A 21,606-nucleotide genomic window follows, 5' to 3' on the forward strand; every position below is an offset into this window, starting at 1 on the left:
TATATAACATCCACAAGCGTAGTGCAGACTGAATCAAGACGAAACAGAAAGTAAAAACAGAAATTGTTTCCGTATTAGATGTGTCCCCCCCCCCCGCCGCCCAACCAACCCCGAGAACAATTACAAGACTGCATGACACTGCTATTCCGACAATAGAATAGAACAAAGAGGGAGGGAGATTATTGCTGCTGAACGCACAGTCCGCATCGGTTGTTTAACTAGTGTTCGATCGACATCAGGAAGAATTGAAGGTATCGGCTAAAGAAAGAGAGATAAAGGGAGGAAAGACTTGTTCAAAATATCTAAAGTAGTGGAATATGTAAAGAAGAGAGAAAGGGTGACATGTTGAGGTGGGTATATTTGCTAGTTCCCGTACTGTAATGGTTGTCCTGTGCGCCTTGCCGTGCGTATTTATTTTTAGGGAAACGGCAGGATGGCCAATTATAATGGATGAGATGATCCTGCATCTGCGCTTAAGAGGTATAGTGCTGTGCTGTTAGCTGAGGGAAGACGTGGGGTTGTCCCGCTGTGCTGTGTCGGCCTTCTTGAGGAGAAGGTTGAATACTTGAACGAGGTGTACAAAAGAAGTGAAGAAGAGGAAGCAGAAATGAAAAAAAAAGAGGTTACCATCACGATACGGTCAAGTCATGCTGGCTGGAAGCGTGCCGGCGTTATTCACAGGACTTCTGGGGGTCAGGAGAGTCGTGCTTGTGCACGTCCAAACCCCTCAGCTTCCTGGCAAGGAGGCTGTCACCAGCTTCGGAACCGTTGAAAGCGAACGGATACCCGCCATAGCCGATCTCACCCTTACCGAGTTTACCATAGAGCCCACGCTCCGTATTACACTGTTCCGCAAAACTTGAGTCGAGTTTGGGCCCTGGAGACAGTGACGGAATAGGCCGGAAAGGATGTGAGGAAGGCTGGGGAGGACTGAAGAGGCTGGAGGTGCCTCGCGGGGCACCTTCTCGGTCTGCAAGTGTACGGTCTGAGAACGGGTCCTCTGGAGCACACGTGGAGGAGCTCCCGGGGTAGGGGGGCTCTCGTGAGGTCATAGCCCCCGATGGACTCAGCATCGATGACTCTCGATCAGTGGGTGCTTTGTGTGGCATCTGGTCTGTTGATGGCCGTGCAGCTGCGTGTGTATGACTGGAGTCCCGCGAGGGTTTGTAAGGCGTGTAACGGGGATCAGGGCATTGAATTTCATTGCGAAGCTTTTCCTTACCGTCGGGAACTCTGTTGGCAAATACAACACGAATGCTAGAGTGAAGATAAAATCGGCCCCGAGAAGGACAACATATGTTTAGATGGATCAAGTACCGTAGAGTTGGCTTATCTTTGGGATCCTCCGAAGCGTTTAGTGACGCTTCAGGACGATCGGTTCCATAGTTCTTTCGAGCGCTCAAAGGCATATCAATGATGGGACCCACCGAATAGCTTCGTTGTCGGATGAATGTCTTTGTCCCCGGCTCCATATCGCTGAGGTCATAGGGCACGAGGAACAGCTTCACCGCTGTTTTGTTGGGGTTCTTGATCATGATCTGCAACTGACCGTGTTGTGGAATTCGGTAACAACCACCCGGTGGACTTTTGGGTGATTCCGCCCTCCTATGCCTTTTCTCGCACCTGCGCAAAGTTTCCTGATCGGTTGACTTAGGTTCTGTGGTATTTCCCATGACACAGTCACTGTGTGTTCCTGCAGGGCTCTGATGGCGCCTGCGACGTCGACTGCTACCACTGGACGTGTCCCGAGGAAGGAAATTGTCCAAGTCTATCAGGCCAACATAAGGGCTGGGGCTATCGTCCGCGATTGAGCGGCCACTGCCTGATGTAGGGTAGCTGTAAAACACCGCCGGGAATGGGATTGTCACGTGCGGTGGGCATTTGAGGTTGGCTTTGCATTTGCCTTTACCGAGGACGCCAATTTGCGCGGTGAAGTCCAAGGGCTTGGAAGGGCTCATTGACATTCTTCCACGGAGGATAGACTCCTCGTATGAGCCAACCATTGGCGCATGTGCTCTGGAAGAGACTTCTGAGCCCACTGAGGGCCTTCGGACCCTCGTGATCGGAGTTTGGACCGAGGATGCAAGCTGAAGGCTGTATGTTGAAGTCAGGGACCGCCGAGGGGATTGAAGATGATAAGATGTTGTCGTGTCCCATGGTGTGCGGTGAGCATCAGCCTGGAAGTAGATCCCCTCTGCATGGCCCCCATGCGATGCCTGCAAGTGCTGGAATGTTTCCGGTGGAAGGGTACGGCGACGACTGACTTTGTCGATGGCGTCCGAATGACCAACGTACTCCGGCCGAGGAGAGAAGTCCAGGTCTGTATTATTCGCCTGGTGAACGAGAGGGCTCGTCGGGGCTTTCAATATGTAGCTCGAAGAGAACGAGCCGAGAGAGGGAGCCCGGGAGCGGGCTGCCGGGGTTGCTGTCTGAACTGATAGAGATTGGCCTCGTAAAGAGGCAGGGAAAACGGGAGTACTGAACCAAGGCGTCGTCGGGGAGGAACTCAGTAGTGAAAAATGTGCGTTGACGGTGCGACCAGGCACCGGGGATGACGGTGGGTGTTGCTGACTCTGGACTTGAGAGCTTCCTTCCCTAAAGTCTCCTGAATGTAAAGCTGAGCGAGGGCGTTCAATATCGGCCGGCGATGCTAACTGCTGATCACTCGAGTCGGACTGGTCGCTAGGACCAGCATTTACAGGTGCTTTGTCTTTCATATTGGCGGAAGATACATCGGATGTCTGAGAGGTAGGGTTCGGACTGCTTCCCGACTATAACGAATGAATGGGTTAGCAAGGTCTCGGATACATGACAATAGAGCTTCTGCTGTTCTGGGTAAGATAGAACAAAGGAAAAGAAGAACCCGAGACAATAAGTGGGCTCTACAGTGGCAGGACATACGGAATGATGTGATGCCCATCGAGGCGCATCGGCGCTTTTAATATACTGGATCGGTTCCTCGCGATTTGTTGCATGCATTCCCGCCCGGCTTTGATCCGGAGAGGGGCCTTCGTATGGGACATTTTGAGGCCCTGTGAGGGGGTGGCTGCCCAGGGGCTCCCCAGGAGGATGTTTCCAGGGGGAGATGGTCTGACGTCGAGCATTAAGCCGTGGCTGGTGATCATCAGACCACACATCCTGGAGCCGCTGGTGTTCCGGATCCTGGAAGATGGGCATGGTCACCGGGAGAGGGGATGGGCAGAATGACGCGAAAAGAGGGCAAACATCGCAACCTCAGGAGCAGAGAGATCAGGGAGACGGACAACGAGGACCCTGATAACGCAAGAGGGAGGGGATTGCAGAGGTTGCGATGATCCGCAGAAACCGAAGTGGCGGAAGAGGAAGAGTCACGGTGGAGTCGACGATGACTTGATCTGCCTTTTGAAGAATGGCTCCGAGTGGGTAAAGTCGTTTCGGGGCGTGGGGAACCAGAGGAAGAGAAGATGGGAGAAGGTATATATATTTATATTTAGTATAGACGATAAGATAGCAAGACTGACCGGAAATTAATGAGCGATGGAATTTAACAGGACATCTGAAACGACTAGAGAATCAATCGGGCGCGAGTCAAGAGAATAAAGACCAAGAAAGCAGACGTGAGGGGGGGAGAAATGCGGAAAGAGGAGAAGAAAGAAAAAAGAGCCAGAAGATGCGGAGGCAACGCTTTCGATTCCATCATCCTGCCCAACTCTGTATTTCCCTCTCCGATTTCCCTTTCCCCTCCATTGTAACCCTACACCTGCAGAATTATTCCCTGCAATCCTCCTGATTATTGCAATAAAATCCCGCCATTCCCGGTGGAGACAACGCAGCTTTGCTTGGGAACATCCTGCAAGAGCAGCCCATCACCCGCTAAACTCGAGTTCCTGCACCCGCTCGGCCTCTGCCGTCCAAAACTTTTTTTCTTTTCTCTCTTCTGCAGCAATAAAAAAAAAAGGTCAACGAACAACACATCGCACCCCCGCCACGTTGTCGCTTGATTAGTTTCCTGCCCAATACACCGCTCCTTACATCCCGCGATCGGAGTCGAATTCCAAGAAAAAAAGAATAAAGAAAAGAAAAGCAAAGCAAGACAACCATTTCAAGTCCCAACCAACCATGGCCCCGAAACGCTCCCGCGACGATACCACCACCGCCGACGAGAAGCGGGAAACCACCAACGATGCCCCCGTGAAGAAGAGAAAGGGTTTCAGCGTCGGCCCTGCAAATCTCCCAGATGGAACATACCGTCGCAAGAGTGAGTTTTTTTTTTCCTTTTCTTCTTCCTTACCCCTCACGACAGTCTAGAACCGTGAAAGCTAACAGAAGATAAACCAAATATAGCCCAGAAAATTAAAAACGACCTAATTCAAAAAGCCAAAGTCAAAAAGGCCTACGCCAAAGTTCGCGCCGCCGAGCTTGCCGCCGCTCCATCTAGACCCATCTACACCGACGATGCCCAAGATCAAGACGAGGAGAGCAAGCGCGCGGACCCGGCCCCGGCGTCGTTGGAACTTCACCCGGACCGGCAGGCTATGCTAGACCAGCCGGCGCCGGAGCCCGAACCTACTCCTGCTGGTAGACCGCAGCGTGGGGAGAAGCGCAATGCGAAGGGCCGTCGTGAAAGAAAGCCCAAGCCCTCTGCATTTGCTCGAGAGATGGAAATTGCGGAGAAGCGGAGGAAGGAGGCGGAGAAGCGTAGGGAGGAGCGCGAGTTCAGGCAGAAGGATCGCGAAGCGATGGCGCGCGCAAAACGGCCGGATCAGGCTGGGAAGAGGAGATTGGGGAGGGAGAGTAAGGTGTTGTTGGGTCGGGTGGAACGGTTGGTTGGGAAGGCATGAGATGATGATGATGCATGGCAGGGCAGTTTCAATGTTGATTTGATTGCGAAGGTGTTCAAAAGTTTGAATATGATACCCACTAGGTAATGACTACATTCTTTTATCTTCTTTATAAGGATTAGGCTGCTACTACTTTCAAGATGGCTTGTATATTTCTCATGTGAGGATGAAGGGTGGGATCGATCTAGGCGGATGGTTTTTGCCCGTTGCCGCTCCGCGGCTTTCGGAAGCATGCAAACTCTCCTTTGGTTCTCTCTCTCAAGCGCTTCAGGATGCCTCTCATTTCTCCCAGCTCAGACTGAAGCCGTGCGCGTGCCTCGTGAGTGGTCCGTCGATCCAGCTCAACATAAATCTGACTTTGTATCGCGGATGCTTCGTCGGTCGAGAACTGCGACATAGTCTGCGCGATGAATTCGGTGTCCAGAGTGGCCTGCATGAGGGCTGGCAGAGTGTACGAGGATCGAGAACTAAAGGCGTTCAGAAGCGATGTCGACACCTGGGTCAGCAAATACGTCAGGACGACGGAGAGCAAAGAAGATTGGGCGGCGGATGAGGAGCGGCTTGGCACGGCCGTCAACGTCGAAGGGATGGTGGTGGTAATTTCCGTGTGTACGAGCACCAGGTCCAGCATGGTAGTGTAGACGTATGGACGGACCTGATCCGGGCGGGACGATGCCGGTTCCCAGTCGGGGGCAGTGATGCTGTTGACAATCGTCGTGTTCAGCGCGTTGATGGTCGGCTTAGTGTAGGACTGGAACAAGCGATCGTCGATCTGGTTGAGCACATCGCGGACGGTCTTGGCCTCCTCAGTCAACCGGACCGAGAACGAGTTCTCAAAGTTGGCGACCAGCTGCGGAACGAGATCGGCCTGGAATGCCTTGATGTTTGACAAAGTCAAGAGGATGCGCACATTCTGTAGACGCATTAGCCAAGGAACTAGCAGAAGACTGGCGTGTTAAGAATCGATGTTCTACTTACTCTATTCCGAGAATCGACCGCATCCGCAATGAGTAGCGACGGAGATGTATCAAACTGGCTTCGTGTCGCCGTTGAGCCAGCTGCGATCCACTCATCCTCATCCTCCGACGATGTAGGATGTTCCGCATTCTCAACCAGGCCACTCAGCGCCTTATAGACACTAGACACAAATTGGGTGCGAACCATCTGTAGTAGTTTGGCAGGGGGCTGGGTCACAACGTCGACGGAACCAGATCTTGCCATAGCCTCAGGGATGTAGAGGATCTTCTGCATACCCGCGATAATTGCGTTCTCAAAGGCAACAAACAGACCAGGCATCTTGGTCAAGTCTCTCTTTTCCGGGTCTCGAGTCCAGTCCTCCAACATCTTGCAAATTTCCGCATCCTTCCCCCAAGCTGCGCATGCCACACGGACTGAGCGTTCGCGTGCCACACTCACAAGGGATTTGAGAAGATCACGGGTGTTGGTACTATGCACCACAGGCTCCAAGGCGGCCATCTCGCTGGCCGCCGTGCCAATGAGCACGAGACATTGACTGAGATAGTGAATGCCACTGAGAGAATTCGAGAATGGTGGCCAGAAGGCGTAGTCTTCCCAATGCTCCCCGCGCTTCGGTGTGGGGAAGGGCATGTTCTTCGGATCAAGCTTGAAACGCGACTCTGTTGGGGTTACGCCCCGACTTCCAGGGCTGCTGGGGCTGGCTGTGGAGATTGGCGAGGTGAGGAGGGATACATCGTCCACCGGGGGATCGGCGAACAGTGAGAGAACACTCTCGCGAATGAGATTGAGAAGCTCGACTACTCCCTTTTGCAGCTCTCTGGCGTCATTGGACGAAAGTCGGTGGTGTTTGCGACTTTCTCCCTCGAACCCAGCTGGAAGAAGCTTTTGCCTGCTGCCGTCAATGAAGGATTGCGCTACTTCCCAAAAATCGAAGACTTCGCCAAGGAGACCTCCTTCAGAGGACAACAGCCTGCTCAGATAGGTATGGATACATTCCCAGAGCTCGATGACTTGGTCGCTATCGCGCATGGTTTGGGTGTCCAGAGCGCCGTCGCGAGGGGCCAACCGGAGGTATGATGCCACTGCCTGAGGCGTCGGTTTCTCACCACTAGCCAGTCGACGCCTCAGAATTTCTATCTCGACCTTGCAACGGTCACAGAATGCCGTGATCTTCTTTTTCAAGAAGTCGTAGCGACTGAGAAGCCATACCCAGATAGGATTGTCATCGACCCCTAGCTCCAGGAGAGCACCGATAAGCTCCATGTGCTCCTCTACGGGACCCGTAGCAGTAACTGTGGTCGAGGTTGTAGGCGCATCGCTGAGGCGCCTCCACAGGTCGCGTTTGAACGCTTGAATTTGCGAATCAACATCTATCCACATTCGTCCCATGGCCAGAATAACATGGGCCTCTTCATCCGTCAATGGCTGATGCTTGCTCGTTGCGGTATCGGCAATATCCCTGGCAGTCTTGGATAGAGCCCTCGCTTTTCGATACAGCTCAAAAACAGAGTCATAGTCTCTCTGCTTGATGGACTTGGAAAGGTGACCGCCTATTTCATAGATATCTCTATGTTTCTCCATTGTGTCGACAACGGACTTGAGCACCTGCTCCCTTTCACGTCCTCCCAATGCCGGACCCCACACCTCCTCTGCTTTGACAGATGCCTCGAGCAACGGAACACGGATACCCTTCATGCCGTATTCGCTCTCTTTCGTCAGAGCGTTCTTGCCGGGACCTGCATCGGAAAGGGCCGAGGTAGCTATGCTCTGTTTGCTTCCCGAGAGGCTCCGCAAATGACCAACCGACCGGCGGTTGGCATGAGGGCTCAAATACTCCTCTTTCTTGCCCTGATTTCTCATTTCTGTATATACACTGTCGATGGTCGCTTTGGCTCGAACGAATCGCTCGAAGTTCGCTTCGACGAGGACTTTCAGCGACGCGGATTTCTGGTCAATTGATTGAGAGAGAATGTTGAGACCTTCGAGAAGGGACCGTATCGACGCATCGGAATGCACTTGGGAGAGGAAGAGCGCCGGGGAGAAGGAAGTCGATGAGAGCAGGAAACGATTCCGCAGGCGACTCTCTTCATCTAGCGACAAGCCTCGCATTTTGAGGATCTTGAGCACACTGTCCCCGGTTCCCAGGGGATCAGGCTCATCCATCTTGACGAGATTCTCCCGACCATTGTTGCCTTTGAAGGAGCCTAGAGTGACCCCCTTCCGCGTGCTATTGCTGCGCTCCAGAGCAAAGTACCGGGATTTCTCCGAGCGCGAGCCACGACGTTCTAAAGCTTCGTCTTCAGAATGGTCGCTTTCATCCAGCTCAGCGGGCCATTCTTCAGGGAAAGCCGAGGGCAAGTTATAGTAACTGGCCACGTCGACGTCAGCCATGATCGGGGGTGGGTGGGTAGGTGTTTTGGGAAATCGGCGATAACGGAGGTTGTTATTATGGGGGGAGCGATTAAGCACGGAGGGGAGGGATTAGGGAGGCCACATGCAGGAAAACGCGCAGCAGCAGGGGTGGGGACAATTGGGGGGTTCAGAATTAGGGTGTTAACTATAGAAAGGATAGGCACAGCCAGGACAGGCAGTTCGGAGGGAACGTTTTGGACGTTGGGTTAGCTTGGGGAGTTATCAGATCAAGCACGGGAAGCAGACTGGAGCCGGTGGACTGACGGTAACTCGCAAGTTTGTCTCTTGTTCGGTCGGACCGGGAGCGGCGGTGCCGAGAATCACTGGATGGATTAAAGTGCCTTTCTTCGCCGCGACTTGCTCTCTTCGTTCCCGCACAAGGAAACCCGCCGCCGCCTTTTCCACCTCTCTCTCTCTCTCCTCTCTCTTCTTTCTCTTCCTTACTCTCCTCTCTTCTCCTCACCACCCCCCCAATTCCTTCTTTTTATTCCACCCTTGACCGTTTGACGTCGATCTCGGGGACTTTATCACAATGATTGCCGCCAGGAACTTTGTCGCTCCCGCCCGTCAATGCTTGCGGACAACACGTGTGTCCCCTCGCATTGCCTCGCCCTTCTCGCAGGTAACCTACCGACCGCTTTCCTCGACAACATCACCTGGAAGGATTTTCGATCTAACTGCACATGTAGCTCCGCACTTACTCCGTTGCTGCCGATGAGCGCGTCGCCAAGTTCAAGGGTCAGAAGGACACTGATGTATGTCGCGTCCCGGGCAACGCCTGAAACATTTTTTTGCGTCCATCCTTTGGTCCGGTAGCTTCCGCCGCAACCTGCGACAACGGCCTATATCCAACAGCTGTACCGAAGGATGGATCTTATATGATGGTGTTGTTGACTTGATGTGTCCTTATAGGGAAAATACACTGTTACCCTGATCGAGGGTGACGGTATCGGTCCCGAGATCTCCCAGTCGGTGAAGGATATCTTCGCTGCCGCAAACGTACGCCTCCCGCTTTCCTACGATCGCCTATGATATACAAACCCAGCGATGCTAAACTACCTGTGTGCAGGCCCCTGTCAAGTGGGAGCCCGTCGATGTTACTCCCATCCTGAAGGACGGCAAGACCGCCATCCCCGACGAAGCCATCAAGAGCGTCCAGAAGAACTACGTTGCGCTCAAGGGTCCTCTTGCTGTACGTCCTTCCTTTCTAGACTCTTTTGCGATGGATCTCTCTCTAAACGCTTCGTCACATAGACCCCCGTCGGTAAGGGACACGTCTCTCTGAACTTGACTCTCCGTCGTACTTTCAACCTCTTCGCCAACGTCCGTCCCTGCCGTTCCGTTGCCGGTTACAAGACCCCCTACGACAATGTCGACACCGTCCTGATCCGTGAGAACACCGAGGGTGAATACTCCGGCATTGAGCACGTCGTCGTCGATGGTGTCGTCCAGAGCATCAAGCTCATCACCAAGGAGGCCTCCGAGAGAGTGCTCCGCTTCGCCTTCCAGTACGCTCGTTCCATCAACAAGAAGAAGGTCCGTGTCGTGCACAAGGCCACCATCATGAAGATGTCCGACGGTCTCTTCCTCAACCTTGCTCGTGACATCGCCAAGGAGTTCCCCGACGTCGAGTTCGATGCTGAGCTGCTGGACAACTCTTGCCTGAAGATCGTTACCGACCCCACCCCCTACAACGACAAGGTCCTTGTCATGCCCAACCTGTACGGTGACATTCTGTCCGACATGTGCGCCGGTCTGATCGGTGGTCTTGGTCTGACCCCCTCCGGTAACATTGGTGACGAGTGCTCCATCTTCGAGGCCGTCCACGGTTCTGCCCCCGACATTGCTGGCAAGGGTCTTGCCAACCCCACTGCTCTGCTTCTGAGCAGTATCATGATGCTTCAGCACATGGGTCTGACCGAGCACGCCGCTCGTATCCAGAAGGCTACTTTCGACACCCTCGCCGAAGGAAAGGTAAGCTAGCATCCCATCAATTTGACGTCAACATTGCGAAAACACGATGCTAATAGTTGCAATTTTAGGCCCTCACCGGTGACTTGGGTGGTTCCGCCAAGACCCACGAGTATGCTGAGGCCATCATGAAGCGTCTGTAAGGGATTGGAACATGCCTGTACTATTCCCCTAAATTGTTTCCTTTTTAGCCTGTGAATGACTCTAGACCAAATATGTAGTGATCTACTGTATGTGCTCCCATGTATTTAGATGCCATCTATGTTGTTTTACTTTCTACCTCGATTTTCCTACTCCCAATCTGTTCAGTCATTGTTGGAGAAAGAATGATACTAGTAGCGAGTAGCATGATCGACGGAACATGCATAGTCTACCGTCCCGGTAAAAGAACAATCGATTGTAGGACCAAGGAAAAGAAAGGTGATAATACAAACAAAGCCCCATCAAAACGCCTAGTTCTCCCAAGGTATCATTATCGACGTATTTGTTACAGACAGAGCCAACGAACGTCAGCGGGAAAGCACATATCAATATCAAGGCTGACGCCGTCGACCCCTCCGAGTTCCCGTGCCTGCTGCACTTCTCCCCTTCTGCTTCGTCCTCGATGTCTGGGCGCGCGTACTTCGCGTCGTAGGCGATCCTCCCTCCGCTTCCTCATCGACCTCGCTATCATCCTTCGCAGCGTCCGAACCATCTTCATCGCCATCTTCATTCGCGCCTGTCTCCTCGCCAGAATCCCCTTCTTCCTCCGCAGCTCCGGAACCCTTCGCCGGCGGTTCAACTTCGACTTGAAGACGCGACGAACGCGTCCCTCGTCCAGAGGTACGCCCGCCACGGCCTGATTTCCGTCCTCGTGATGGCGCGGGGGAAGAGCGTGGTTCTGTGTGAGAGGAACAGCTTGCGATTAGTATGTTTCTTCCAACGATCCGACAACCGAGGTAGTAGTATCATTTACGCACCGTCCGTATCAGCCACCGTGCTCCCCCTCCTCGATCCCGCATGCGTGCTAGGATCAGGAGACGCCGTCCCTTCCATCGCCAGTCGCCGTTCGAACATCAGTTCTCCGTATTCGTCCTGGGGTAGTTCGAACGGGCAGTAGAATTCCTTCGAGTCCTCGGCGGTGTCTGTTATCAATGAATCTTCCTGTTTATCCCGTGATATTTGACGAATGTTAGCCCGAGCCGGATTTCAGAGGATGTTGAGTTTCATTGTTGGGACGAGGCATCAACCCACCCGTTCATCCAAGGCCGGAAGATTGTATAATGTCCCCAGCTTCTTCCATATCCCTGGTATCCGTGTGTGTTCTGCGTGCGCGGGCGCATACCCTTGGCTTTTCATGAACTCCGAAATCGCGATCATGCGGAAGTGCTTGTGCATGCCTTGAAAAACAGAAAGCTCATTAGCGACACACTGTTCGGAGTAGTGCTTGCCCTTGCGCCTGACAGAGGGGAATAATTGCTGACATACCTACAGGCTTCCATTTTATAATCCCCTTCAACAACGCGGTCTCTTGCTCGTCCGTCCAGGGATCTGTCACTGGGTCGTAATCCGCGGTTGTTGGCTGGTCAGTGGTGCTTGCGGACGGCTCGGCACTCTCATTTTGAGGAGTGAGTTTGGCTTTCTTGCGTGGGGGCATGGCGGTTAAATGGTATGTAACGAGAGAGCTTAGCTTGTGTGTATTCCGTAGAGGTGGGTAGGTAAATGATGGTTTGCTGAAGGGACGGAGGGGAGAGCTCTCGTCCGCGGGTTGGCTGAACCGCGGCGAATTCCTGCCGCTTCGGTTTCCCGAACAAGCGGTGGTCCGGGCGTTGGACGGGGAGAGAAGCTAGACTGTATTTGGTTTAGTGAGGCGTGATCTCGCGCTGCCAACGCGTCCTCTGGTGCTTGTCACTTGATATTCCCACGAGACTTTGATGGGTTGTGTTCGATTGAGGACGATGAATCTGGGAGAATCCACTGCTGGCCCGCTGTCTGGTCATGGCTTACAGAGTATTGGTCAGTTCGTCTTGGGGTTTCTGCATCCATCGAAGCTGTTGGCGTGGGAGTAGTTGTCCGCTGCATAGTACGAACTATATGCTGAAAGACGTCATTATTGGTTCCGGACTGCGAGTTGTTTCAAGTGTCCTATGGAGTGCAATTGACAGATTCGGCAAGAGAATGCCTCAGAGGAGAGCAGGGTGACAATGCTAAATGTGATCTGTGAGCGGTAGCCATCATGGTATTGCCCCATGAGGCTACACCTGTCGGTCGTCGGTTCCACTGTGAAATATGATTGCTGACTATGGTGCAATGCCATTGAGCTTACTGTCGCTTTCCTTCGCCAAACAGGACCGATAGTCTATCTGACTTGACCAACGTGAGTGAGCGAATGATACGATTCTGACACTGGTAAAAGAATCCTACGTTCGACTCGCGCATATTGCAGGCGCACATCAAGGCGCACTTTATCCTTTCACTTGAAGCACATTACAGTTCGTATATGTTTCTTGCGAAATTAGCGTCATTATATACAATCTAACATCGTCGTCTTCCTATACTAGTGACGAAGGCTATTTCCAGAACCGAGAAGGTGCTCCCTTCAGAAGAAATGAAGGTCCGACTCCGCCCATCCTTGCTCCAGTAGGATCTTGCGGGCGGACTTCTCCATGGCCTCTGGACCACAGATAAGCACCATGCTCTTGCCATCGGGAATGGCATACTCCTTCAGCAGGTCTTCCGATATACGTCCACGATGTCCAGTCCAACTCTCCGGAGCCTTGGTTAAGGTGTGTACCACCTTGCACTTCTTGCTATCCAACGCTTCATAGGCGTCCAGTTCGTCACGACAGAGAATGTCCTCTTCCTGTCTATTGCCATCCAGGACCACGCATGAGGTTGGGTCCTGCTTGTCCTGTATCACTGCACGTAGCACTTGGAAAATTGGCGTGATACCAGTTCCTCCACAGATCATCTTGAAAGAACTAACATGACGCTCTTTGCCGCTCACCATGATCTTGCCGTTTCCAAGGTACTCGAACCTGCCAGTGGGACCCTTGCAATCGATTTCTGATCCCAACGCAAGCTTTTCTAAAGCCATGGTCATCTTGCCACCTTTGACCGTGGGCGTGTCGAAGTAGATCTTGACCAGCAGGTCCATGGTGCCTTCCTGATTGGTATCAGATATAGGGGTGTATGAGCGGATAATGGATTCTTTGCTGGTGGGGTCGGCGACCTTGATCATGAGATGCTGGCCAATGGGCAGGCCCAGGGTCTGTTTGTCATGTTGAAGCTGGAAAGTGAAAATGCGGGTGTCCCATGACACGTCCTTCCTCTTCACAAGGGTCATCTTTGACCATGATTTGGACTGGAGGAATGTTGCGCGAGGTTCATCTGATTCTGGTGCGCTATCGTTCTTGAGCGCTTCCAACGACGCCTTATCCATGGTTCCGATATGGTAATCAGGCATCATGGCTTTGGCCGTTTCGCTATCTGTGAGTGTGTCAGTATTCCAAATTCCAATCAAAAAAAGGTCCTTAGACATACGGATGGCCAAAAATTCCTCCGAAACGTCGATGCCAGCAGAGGAAATGATACTCTGAGCTCCTCCAGGATGGCCCTCAAGGAATGCCGTGCCATCGTACACTTCGCCGTTCACGATGAACCAGGGTTTCTCATCGCTTGAGTTCTTCTTGAATTCTTCAAGGTCGATCATCCGGTTCACGCCGTCTTTCTTCATGTTGATCTCCTTCTCGGGCTCTGGCTCTGCCGGTTCCTCTCCTGCGTGTCTTTCTCCCCAGTTACCGTTGACCAGATCACCACCGGCCTTTTTGACGCGTTCCATCCATCCACCAGGCCCGGTAGGATCTGTTGGGTGGTCGAACCTGAGAGTCCCATTCTCCTTTGTGATGGTGACCCGGAACCAAGGATTATTCATCATGCCCAGAACAGACCAGTACATATCGCGCGGTTGGAGAGACAAGGCCTCATCCATGGCCCGCACAAGAATGGCATCTGTATTTTCTAGCTCGGGAATGGCGATATCCAGCGACCAAAAGCTCCAGCAGAAACAAGTCTCGCGCCAAGACATGTCTACTCTGCCACCGAACAGGTCCCCTTCGAAGTCACGATACTTGTCTTCGGCATATGAAATGTTGGCCAATCGCCAGGCTAAAACCAGGTTAGCTCTGCTTCAGCACATTTGTGCGATGATCGTCGTACATTTGCCTTTGTCTAAAGATATTTCAACTCTTGTAATCCTCCGACCGCCTCCTGCATAGGCATATCCTTTCACGTTGTACGACGGGCCTGCCGACGCAAGATCCAGCACCTCCTTGTGCTCGGGGTATACTACAGAAGAGTTCACGTTCAAATCATAAATCGCATATCGGTCATCGCGCCACCAGTTTGGGTCACTGGATGACATTTCAGGCGAAACCATTGTCCTGGATAAAAGTTAAGACAACGTACTCTTGTGGTCGGATAGGCGAGTCTTACGGTAATACTCGGTTGTCATAGATGTGGTACCAGTTATCACTGGGCGCATCAGTCAGAATGAGCTTCTTGAGCCATTTGACACTTCGGCCACCGATCTGGCCGGGTACGACGGCTCTCAGGGGACGGCCGTGGTCAGGACGGAGATCCTCGCCGTTCATTTTGTGGGCCAGCATGATTCCCCTATTGGGATCCATGGCCCAATTGAGTTTGATTGAGGTGCCGTAATACCCGTTTGGCTGAAAGCAAAATGTCAGAGCACTACATGCATGGATGGATAGGGCGACTTACCAGCTTATCTGCTCCCTCCATGCAAACATACTTGGCTTTCCTCAGAGGCTTCGCACTCCGTAGGATATCTGCCATCATTGGGCCAGTCCAAAGGGCTGTCGACAGGCCAGCGGAACCCCATGAGAAACCTTTGGTCTTCCTGACCACATTCTGCTCCTTCCGTCTGTTTCCCGCACAGACGAGAGTGATTGGTGCTGTGATCTGATCGTATTTCTGCAAGATTTCCCGGAAGTTGAGGACAAGCGGCTTCTCCACTAGGCTGCATATCCCTTGTCAGATAACGGCGCGACGTTTGGGGGAAATGATATTCTTTACCCTTCGATGCTAATCTCCCAATTTGGGATGTCTTCGTCCTTCACCAAAGGTACCGGGCCATGATTTCTCACATAGAATAGTTCCGGGGAAGTCAAGAAGCCTAGTTTCCAGTGAGCATCGCCACGACTACAAGGGCCCTTGCGCGGAGTTCAAAGGGGACAGGGCAGCAGGGAGAGAGGTTGAGTACCTTCATCGTACAGAGCCGTAAGTGGAGGCTCGACATTGAAGGGATGAACACCCGTCAGTCTGATAAGGCGAGGGTCGCGGGGGACATGATAATCGGGAGTTGGTTTGTCTATACTGAGAACTTCGGTTGGTGCTTTTGAAGGGGGCGGCAGAGGAATGTCTGGAAGTTCCACGGCAGGGAGCTCCTCTTGGTGGACCTTGATCGGACCCGACTTGAGGGCAACCCCTTGAGCGGTGAAAGGCTCTGTCAGCACCTCAGTGACAGTCGCCATGATATGCGCTTATGTGGTTCAATAGTCTCGAGGTGCCAGATCAGACATGAGACGATATCGAGAATGGAAACGAGTATAGATTCGGACCGATACAGAGCATGCAGAAGGCAGATGAGAGGAGCCAGACACACATCCGGGGAAGACCAGGGTTAGCTACGGGAAAATTAATCGCTCAAAAACCAGATGACAGATGAACCCTCAAAACTGCCGGCTTTTGGATTAGCTCAACGGGGTGACCAGCAACGGCCGGGATCTGGTACTAAGTCCACGGAGAAGAAACAGGAGGCATTCCACCTGGTTTGAGATCCTCTTGGGGGGGCGTGATTGAGGGTCAACCTTCGGCCGGAGAGATTTCCGCGGGAGCCGGTGGATTCGAACAATGAGTGATCTAACGAGCAGAGATATGTAATAGTAATACTCCGTACTCTTCAGATGGTCTAGTCATGGCCTGGTGTGTCCTCCAGCCGGGAAGACAGGGAGAAACCGGGCTTCTCATTCGAACATTCCTACGGGGGGGTGTGGGCACTTGAGACCTGGTCCCGAAAAAAAAAAAAAGTATAAAAAACCCAGACATGAAAAGAAAATCCGGAAACAAGCCTCTCCCGAGCAGCCAAGAGACTCACTAAACTAGTGACAATTTGTGCTGTAATGGAAAAACAAGCCCCAGGAGGACAGCGGCCAGATCCACTTGTCTAGAGGGCTCCACCGCCGATTAATTGCCCATTAATTGCAGCAGGATTACGAAGTCTCCAGCTGGCCGTGAACAGAGTATTGTTCTCGTGTATTCACGGTATCGGAGAATATTGAGTAAGTAATATTGCCTGGGACTGTTGAGCTTTTTGCCGCAGTGGAGACGGGCAGAAAAAAAAAAAGATGGAAAGCAATGGTCCCATCGGTCGACTAAGTAGTGGTCAGTGAGCAGACGTCTAAAAACAACTGGTAGTCAGTCAGTAGTGGTTAGTCAGTAGTACATGGTGCTATGTAGCATGCACCTGCTGCTGGAAACCAAACCATAGTCAACGCATCCCTCGAAATCCCTCACAATGAAGTTGATGATTCCAGCAACTGCAAGGAGCTTCAATCAATCAATCAATCTCTGGTACGTATACTTCCGATCACGGCCAATCAGACGCTTATCAGGAACCGATAAGGCAGTCGCGATAAGCAACAGCCTCAATGCCTTCCTTTCTCCATTGCATCTCCGCGGAGTCGCACTCGCTCGCTCGAATCCATGCAGCCACTCCCCAATTACCGATCGAACCCATCGTATGCCCGGTTCTTATCCGTCCTTTCCCCTCTCCACGAACGGTGGCTCCTCTATGATCTGCATGGCGGGTCAAGAGGTCCCTGATTACAGAACGATCGAGCATGGACCCCCTCGCAACTGATTACCTCAGAGGTCATAGTCACCCATCCAGTATCCCACGGAGAAACACAACTCAAACGCCCCTATGTCCGCAACTCCGCGCAGTTATCGGTCTCCTCTTGGCGAGATAGTTACAATGATGGTGGTTTGTTGTTCATGGCTGTGTAGCGCAGCTCCGGTGCCGCGGGGTTCTCTTTTCCCTGTGGCACAAACAAAACCGCGCTGGTTTCCTGTTGGCCACTGCCATCGATGTAGGATTCCATGATTATCCTCTGTCATCACAATGCCTCTGTTGGATGGATCAGGGAATGGTGACGCTGTCGTCATGGACAGCGTCCCCAGCGTTCTCCCTCCTGCAGTTGATTCCCTACCAGATCCGGCTACTCGCCGATCGGCTTCGAATAGGCGCCAGAAGATCGTGGTGGTCGGCTTGGGAATGGTGGCTATATCCTTCATGTATGTTTGGGCAGTCGAACAACTGTGGATTAACGCCGAAACTCGGGATGCTGACTACTCCTGTTTGTTCTTAGTGAGAAGCTCGTCAAGCAGGACTCAGAGCGACGAAAGTATGATATCGTTGTCATTGGTGAAGAACCACACATTGCCTACAATCGAGTCGGCCTATCGTCCTTTTTTGAGCATCGCAAGATCGAAGATCTATACCTGAACCCAAGAGAATGGGTGAGTACTCCGTAGTCTGCTAAGTTTCCCGATCCGCGCTCGGGATGGCGGCCCTGGTCCAGACACTAACGCCGAAGCCGGTGCCCTAACTAGTACGGTTCCATCAAAGACCGATCCTTTGACTATCACCTCAACACTCGGGTAACCGACATCTTTCCCGACCGTAAGACGGTCAAAACATCGACTGATGATGTTATTCCTTACGATATCCTTATTTTGGCTACGGGTTCTGATGCCGTACTTCCCACGCGCACCCCGGGACACGATGCCAAGGGCATCTTTGTCTACCGGACGATCTCGGATCTGGAAAAGCTCATAGAGTTTGCATCCAAGCATAAAGGTGAGACGGGCGTCACTGTAGGAGGTGGTCTGCTGGGCCTAGAGGCGGCCAAAGCAATGACAGACCTGCAAGACTTTGGCAGTGTCAAACTCGTCGATCGCAACAAGTGGGTGTTGGCGAGACAGCTGGATGGAGATGCTGGCACCCTTGTGACCCGCAAGATTCGAGAGCTGGGCTTGGAGGTACTACACGAGAAGCGCGTTGCGCGCATCAATACGGATGACGATAACAACGTTACTGGAATTGTTTTCGAAGATGGTGAAGAACTCAGCTGCTCATGCATCTGTTTTGCTGTACGTTTCCTTTTGCCATTGCCAGCTGCTTTTGGCGTGCTAACTTCCAGGGCAGATCGGAGTCAGGCCACGAGATGAGCTGGGCCAGACTGCGGGAATCCAGTGTGCCGGAAGAGGAGGTTTCGTAATCGATGAAAGGTACAGTCAGAGCTTGAAGAATCATCTAATAAATATTGACACACTACAACAGCCTCCAGACATCCATCGAAGACATTTATGCGATCGGAGAATGTGCAAGTTGGGAGAACCAAACCTTTGGTATCATCGCTCCCGGCATTGAGATGGCCGACGTGCTCGCATACAACCTCACCAACCCCGACAAGGAACCCAAAAGCTTCAAGCGACCCGATCTCAGTACCAAGCTAAAGCTGCTAGGTGTCGATGTGGCTAGCTTTGGTGACTTCTTCGCCGATCGGGATGGGCCCAAGTTCCTCCCCGGTCAACGGCCGTCAATGCCCTCCGGAGGTGCAGCTGAAGATGAGCCAGCTGTAAAGGCGCTTACATACAAGGATCCTTTTGGCGGGGTCTACAAGAAATATCTCTTTACCATGGACGGCAAATACCTCCTGGGTGGTATGATGATCGGGGATACGAAGGACTATCTCAAGTTGAACCAGATGGTCAAGTCCCAAAAAGAGCTGGACGTACCTCCCAGCCAGTTCATTCTGGGGGCTCAGAGCGGTGGGGAGGAAAATGCCGATGATCTGTAAGTTATCAGAATCGCTCAGACGCCGAAGTAATAGGCTAATACCTTATGCGCCTATAGGGATGACAGCACTCAAATTTGTGCCTGCCATAATGTTACCAAAGGCGACTTGGTTTCGAACATTAAGAATGGCACCTGCAAAACCGTTGCGGAGGTCAAATCGTGCACTAAAGCGGGAACCGGCTGTGGCGGCTGTATGCCGCTAGTGCAGTCCATCTTCAACAAGGCCATGCTGGACATGGGACAAGAAGTCTCGAACAACTGTATGTATACACTTATCTTTTGGCTTTGACATTATTCTAATGTGTATGCAGTATGTGCTCATATTCCACACTCGCGGGCCGACCTCTACAACATCATCGCCATTAAGCAACTGAAGACGTTCGAGGATGTCATGAGGACGGTCGGCAAGAACCCCGATTCGCTTGGCTGCGAGCTCTGTAAGCCTGCAATTGCCTCGATTCTCTCCAGTCTTTTCAATAGACACATCATGGATAAGGATTTGCACGAGTTACAAGAAACAAACGATCGGTTCCTTGCCAACATTCAGCGGAACGGGACCTTCTCGGTTGTTCCTCGAGTACCTGGAGGAGAAATCACGGCGGACAAATTGATTACGATCGGGCAGGTCGCCAAGAAATACAACCTTTACTGCAAGATTACTGGTGGTCAGCGTATCGATTTGTTTGGAGCCAAGAAGCAGGATCTGCTTGACATCTGGACGGAACTGGTCGATGCAGGTATGGAGAGCGGGCATGCGTATGCCAAGTCGCTTCGGACTATCAAGGTATGTAACTTCATGTTGATTCGTTGGTCGGGGTGGTCTGGGAATATACTAACGCTTCTCAGAGCTGCGTGGGGACCACATGGTGCCGGTTCGGTATTGGCGACAGTGTTGGCATGGCCATTCGGTTAGAAGAACGCTACAAGAGTATCCGCTCCCCGCACAAGCTAAAGGGCGCTGTCTCCGGCTGCGTGCGAGAATGCGCCGAGGCACAGAACAAAGAGTGAGTTTACATACATGTTCTGTATACTCAAGGCATCTGGCTAATCTGCTTCAGTTTTGGTCTTATTTCCACCGACAAGGGCTTCAACATCTTCGTTGGAGGCAACGGAGGTGCCAAACCTCGGCATTCCGAGATCCTCGCGAAAGATGTTCCCCCCGAGAAGGTCATTCCGATGATCGATCGGTATCTAATATTCTACATTCGCACGGCAGACAAGCTCCAGCGGACAGCTCGCTGGATCGAGAATCTCCCTGGTGGTATTGAATATCTACGCGAGGTAGTTGTGGAAGATAAACTGGGCATTGGGGCGGAGATGGAACAGCAGATGCAGGAACTGGTCGACAGTTACTTCTGCGAGTGGACCGAAACGGTCCGGAACCCCAAGCGGCGCAAGTACTTCCAACAATTTGCCAACACGAATGATACCGTCGACACCGTGGAGGTGATCACGGAGCGCGACCAGCAGCGCCCGACCTATTGGCCCAGCGAACCGGCCAAAGAGGACTTTAAGGGCCACCAATGGTCCAGTCTCTCGTGGCAGCCTATCATCAAGGCTGACTACTTTTCGGATGGCTCGCCACAGATGTCATCCGCCAATGTGAAGCGTGGGGATACGCAGTTGGCCATCTTCAAGGTCAAGGGCAAGTACTACGCGACGCAACAGATGTGCCCTCACAAGCGGGCGTTTGTCCTGTCAGACGGGCTGATCGGCGACGATGACGCCGGCAAGTACTGGGTGTCATGTCCCTACCACAAGCGCAACTTCGAGCTGAACGGAGAGCAAGCGGGTCGATGCTCGAACGACGAGAGCATGAACATCGCGACGTTTCCGATTGAGGAACGGGACGACGGATGGATCTATCTGAAGCTGCCGCCTGTCGAGGAGCTGGACTCAATTCTGGGGACGGAGAAGTGGAAGGTGCGGAAGGGCGAGGCGCCCGATCCTTTCAAGAAGCATGACAAGAAGTATAAGGGGATGCGAGGGAAGAAGGCGGGCGAGAAGGCATCTGGGTGCAGTACGGCTGCGTCGTCCACGGTGATTGACTGGTAGTCAGTTCGTCTGTGGCGAGGGTGATGATGATGACGATGATGATGTTACGATTTGAGCTAGAGCTTCTTTGACTGGATGAGGATGTCCGTCTACAGCACACCATGTAATTTATTCTATGTATCTTCCAATACCAGTTCCACATTGTCTACTATTGGTATTACACCTAAGCCTTAGTGGTGGCCCAGGGAGCCCTCAGACGACACACGCGACTGGATAACTGGAACCCATCGTGGATATTAAGATGGTGCCATATCCTGCCCGATGCAGCTGCTGCCTATATTAACTGTGTTTAGACCATGCTCGGGGAAGCCATACATCAGTGAGCAGATGCTAGTCCGGCCCCCAGGAGCTTACATTGGGGGCCCGGGGCAGCCGTTCGTAGCCGAGGAGCGTTCGTTGTATTTTGTGTTTGCCTTGCGTGCCTTGCATGACCACTTCGAGTATTTG

At 52.5% G+C, this 21,606-nt stretch overlaps 7 protein-coding genes across 7 annotated transcripts; 3 read left to right on the forward strand and 4 right to left on the reverse strand.

Annotated features, from left to right (window-relative positions):
• Positions 1-671: 671 nt before the first annotated feature.
• On the reverse strand, positions 672-3,177 carry BO85DRAFT_435531 (uncharacterized protein; the record flags this gene model as incomplete). The annotated part of the gene is made up of 2 exons (XM_025658532.1): positions 672-2,771; positions 2,902-3,177. The coding sequence occupies 2 exons, from the start codon at positions 3,175-3,177 to the stop codon at positions 672-674; spliced, it is 2,376 nt and encodes a 791-aa protein (XP_025519162.1).
• A 476-nt stretch (positions 3,178-3,653) lies between these two features.
• BO85DRAFT_191096 (uncharacterized protein) lies at positions 3,654-4,903 on the forward strand. Its single transcript, XM_025654431.1, has 2 exons — positions 3,654-4,237; positions 4,324-4,903. The coding sequence occupies exons 1-2, from the start codon at positions 4,099-4,101 to the stop codon at positions 4,818-4,820; spliced, it is 636 nt and encodes a 211-aa protein (XP_025519163.1). The 5' UTR covers positions 3,654-4,098; the 3' UTR covers positions 4,821-4,903.
• Positions 4,797-8,461, reverse strand: BO85DRAFT_390991 (exocyst subunit SEC5). The gene is made up of 2 exons (XM_025656794.1): positions 5,799-8,461; positions 4,797-5,733 (listed from the first exon to the last, which is right to left on the reverse strand). The coding sequence occupies exons 1-2, from the start codon at positions 8,187-8,189 to the stop codon at positions 5,005-5,007; spliced, it is 3,120 nt and encodes a 1,039-aa protein (XP_025519164.1). The 5' UTR covers positions 8,190-8,461; the 3' UTR covers positions 4,797-5,004.
• A 130-nt stretch (positions 8,462-8,591) lies between these two features.
• BO85DRAFT_446408 (isocitrate dehydrogenase (NAD(+)) IDH2) lies at positions 8,592-10,505 on the forward strand. Its single transcript, XM_025659498.1, has 6 exons — positions 8,592-8,832; positions 8,900-8,965; positions 9,123-9,209; positions 9,280-9,402; positions 9,465-10,184; positions 10,253-10,505. The coding sequence occupies exons 1-6, from the start codon at positions 8,743-8,745 to the stop codon at positions 10,322-10,324; spliced, it is 1,158 nt and encodes a 385-aa protein (XP_025519165.1). The 5' UTR covers positions 8,592-8,742; the 3' UTR covers positions 10,325-10,505.
• A 24-nt stretch (positions 10,506-10,529) lies between these two features.
• On the reverse strand, positions 10,530-11,987 carry BO85DRAFT_446409 (uncharacterized protein). Its single transcript, XM_025659499.1, has 4 exons — positions 11,649-11,987; positions 11,415-11,560; positions 11,141-11,324; positions 10,530-11,061 (listed from the first exon to the last, which is right to left on the reverse strand). The coding sequence occupies exons 1-4, from the start codon at positions 11,815-11,817 to the stop codon at positions 10,715-10,717; spliced, it is 846 nt and encodes a 281-aa protein (XP_025519166.1). The 5' UTR covers positions 11,818-11,987; the 3' UTR covers positions 10,530-10,714.
• A 734-nt stretch (positions 11,988-12,721) lies between these two features.
• niaD (nitrate reductase NiaD) lies at positions 12,722-14,863 on the reverse strand. Its single transcript, XM_025659500.1, has 3 exons — positions 14,379-14,863; positions 13,704-14,327; positions 12,722-13,649 (listed from the first exon to the last, which is right to left on the reverse strand). Exons 1-3 carry the CDS (start codon positions 14,596-14,598, stop codon positions 12,760-12,762), a joined length of 1,734 nt encoding a protein of 577 aa, XP_025519167.1. The 5' UTR covers positions 14,599-14,863; the 3' UTR covers positions 12,722-12,759.
• A 2,157-nt stretch (positions 14,864-17,020) lies between these two features.
• niiA (nitrite reductase niiA) lies at positions 17,021-21,254 on the forward strand. The gene is made up of 9 exons (XM_025659501.1): positions 17,021-17,537; positions 17,612-17,762; positions 17,856-18,395; positions 18,451-18,533; positions 18,586-19,101; positions 19,162-19,364; positions 19,416-19,888; positions 19,951-20,108; positions 20,163-21,254. The coding sequence occupies exons 1-9, from the start codon at positions 17,365-17,367 to the stop codon at positions 21,157-21,159; spliced, it is 3,294 nt and encodes a 1,097-aa protein (XP_025519168.1). The 5' UTR covers positions 17,021-17,364; the 3' UTR covers positions 21,160-21,254.
• Positions 21,255-21,606: the final 352 nt, after the last annotated feature.

This window comes from Aspergillus piperis (genome assembly GCF_003184755.1).
Source record: "Aspergillus piperis CBS 112811 unplaced genomic scaffold BO85scaffold_3, whole genome shotgun sequence".
NCBI lineage: Eukaryota > Fungi > Ascomycota > Eurotiomycetes > Eurotiales > Aspergillaceae > Aspergillus > Aspergillus piperis.

Excerpts from the sequence above, each read along its gene's own strand:
- BO85DRAFT_191096 (XM_025654431.1), top strand. The coding sequence starts at position 4,099 with ATGGCCCCGAAACGCTCCCGCGACGATACCACCACCGCCGACGAGAAG. Across the intron at positions 4,238-4,323 it reads TGGAACATACCGTCGCAAGA|CCCAGAAAATTAAAAACGAC; the intron begins GTGAGTTTTTTT and ends AACCAAATATAG.
- BO85DRAFT_390991 (XM_025656794.1), bottom strand. The coding sequence starts at position 8,189 with ATGGCTGACGTCGACGTGGCCAGTTACTATAACTTGCCCTCGGCTTTC. Across the intron at positions 5,734-5,798 it reads CGGTCGATTCTCGGAATAGA|AATGTGCGCATCCTCTTGAC; the intron begins GTAAGTAGAACA and ends ATGCGTCTACAG.
- BO85DRAFT_446408 (XM_025659498.1), top strand. The coding sequence starts at position 8,743 with ATGATTGCCGCCAGGAACTTTGTCGCTCCCGCCCGTCAATGCTTGCGG. Across the intron at positions 9,403-9,464 it reads CGCTCAAGGGTCCTCTTGCT|ACCCCCGTCGGTAAGGGACA; the intron begins GTACGTCCTTCC and ends TTCGTCACATAG. Across the intron at positions 10,185-10,252 it reads ACACCCTCGCCGAAGGAAAG|GCCCTCACCGGTGACTTGGG; the intron begins GTAAGCTAGCAT and ends TTGCAATTTTAG.
- BO85DRAFT_446409 (XM_025659499.1), bottom strand. The coding sequence starts at position 11,817 with ATGCCCCCACGCAAGAAAGCCAAACTCACTCCTCAAAATGAGAGTGCC. Across the intron at positions 11,561-11,648 it reads TATAAAATGGAAGCCTGTAG|GCATGCACAAGCACTTCCGC; the intron begins GTATGTCAGCAA and ends CTGTTTTTCAAG. Across the intron at positions 11,325-11,414 it reads TTCCGGCCTTGGATGAACGG|GAAGATTCATTGATAACAGA; the intron begins GTGGGTTGATGC and ends CGGGATAAACAG.
- niaD (XM_025659500.1), bottom strand. The coding sequence starts at position 14,598 with ATGGTTTCGCCTGAAATGTCATCCAGTGACCCAAACTGGTGGCGCGAT. Across the intron at positions 14,328-14,378 it reads ATCTTTAGACAAAGGCAAAT|CCTGGCGATTGGCCAACATT; the intron begins GTACGACGATCA and ends ACCTGGTTTTAG. Across the intron at positions 13,650-13,703 it reads GGAGGAATTTTTGGCCATCC|ATAGCGAAACGGCCAAAGCC; the intron begins GTATGTCTAAGG and ends ACACACTCACAG.
- niiA (XM_025659501.1), top strand. The coding sequence starts at position 17,365 with ATGCCTCTGTTGGATGGATCAGGGAATGGTGACGCTGTCGTCATGGAC. Across the intron at positions 17,763-17,855 it reads ACCTGAACCCAAGAGAATGG|TACGGTTCCATCAAAGACCG; the intron begins GTGAGTACTCCG and ends TGCCCTAACTAG. Across the intron at positions 20,109-20,162 it reads GCCGAGGCACAGAACAAAGA|TTTTGGTCTTATTTCCACCG; the intron begins GTGAGTTTACAT and ends AATCTGCTTCAG.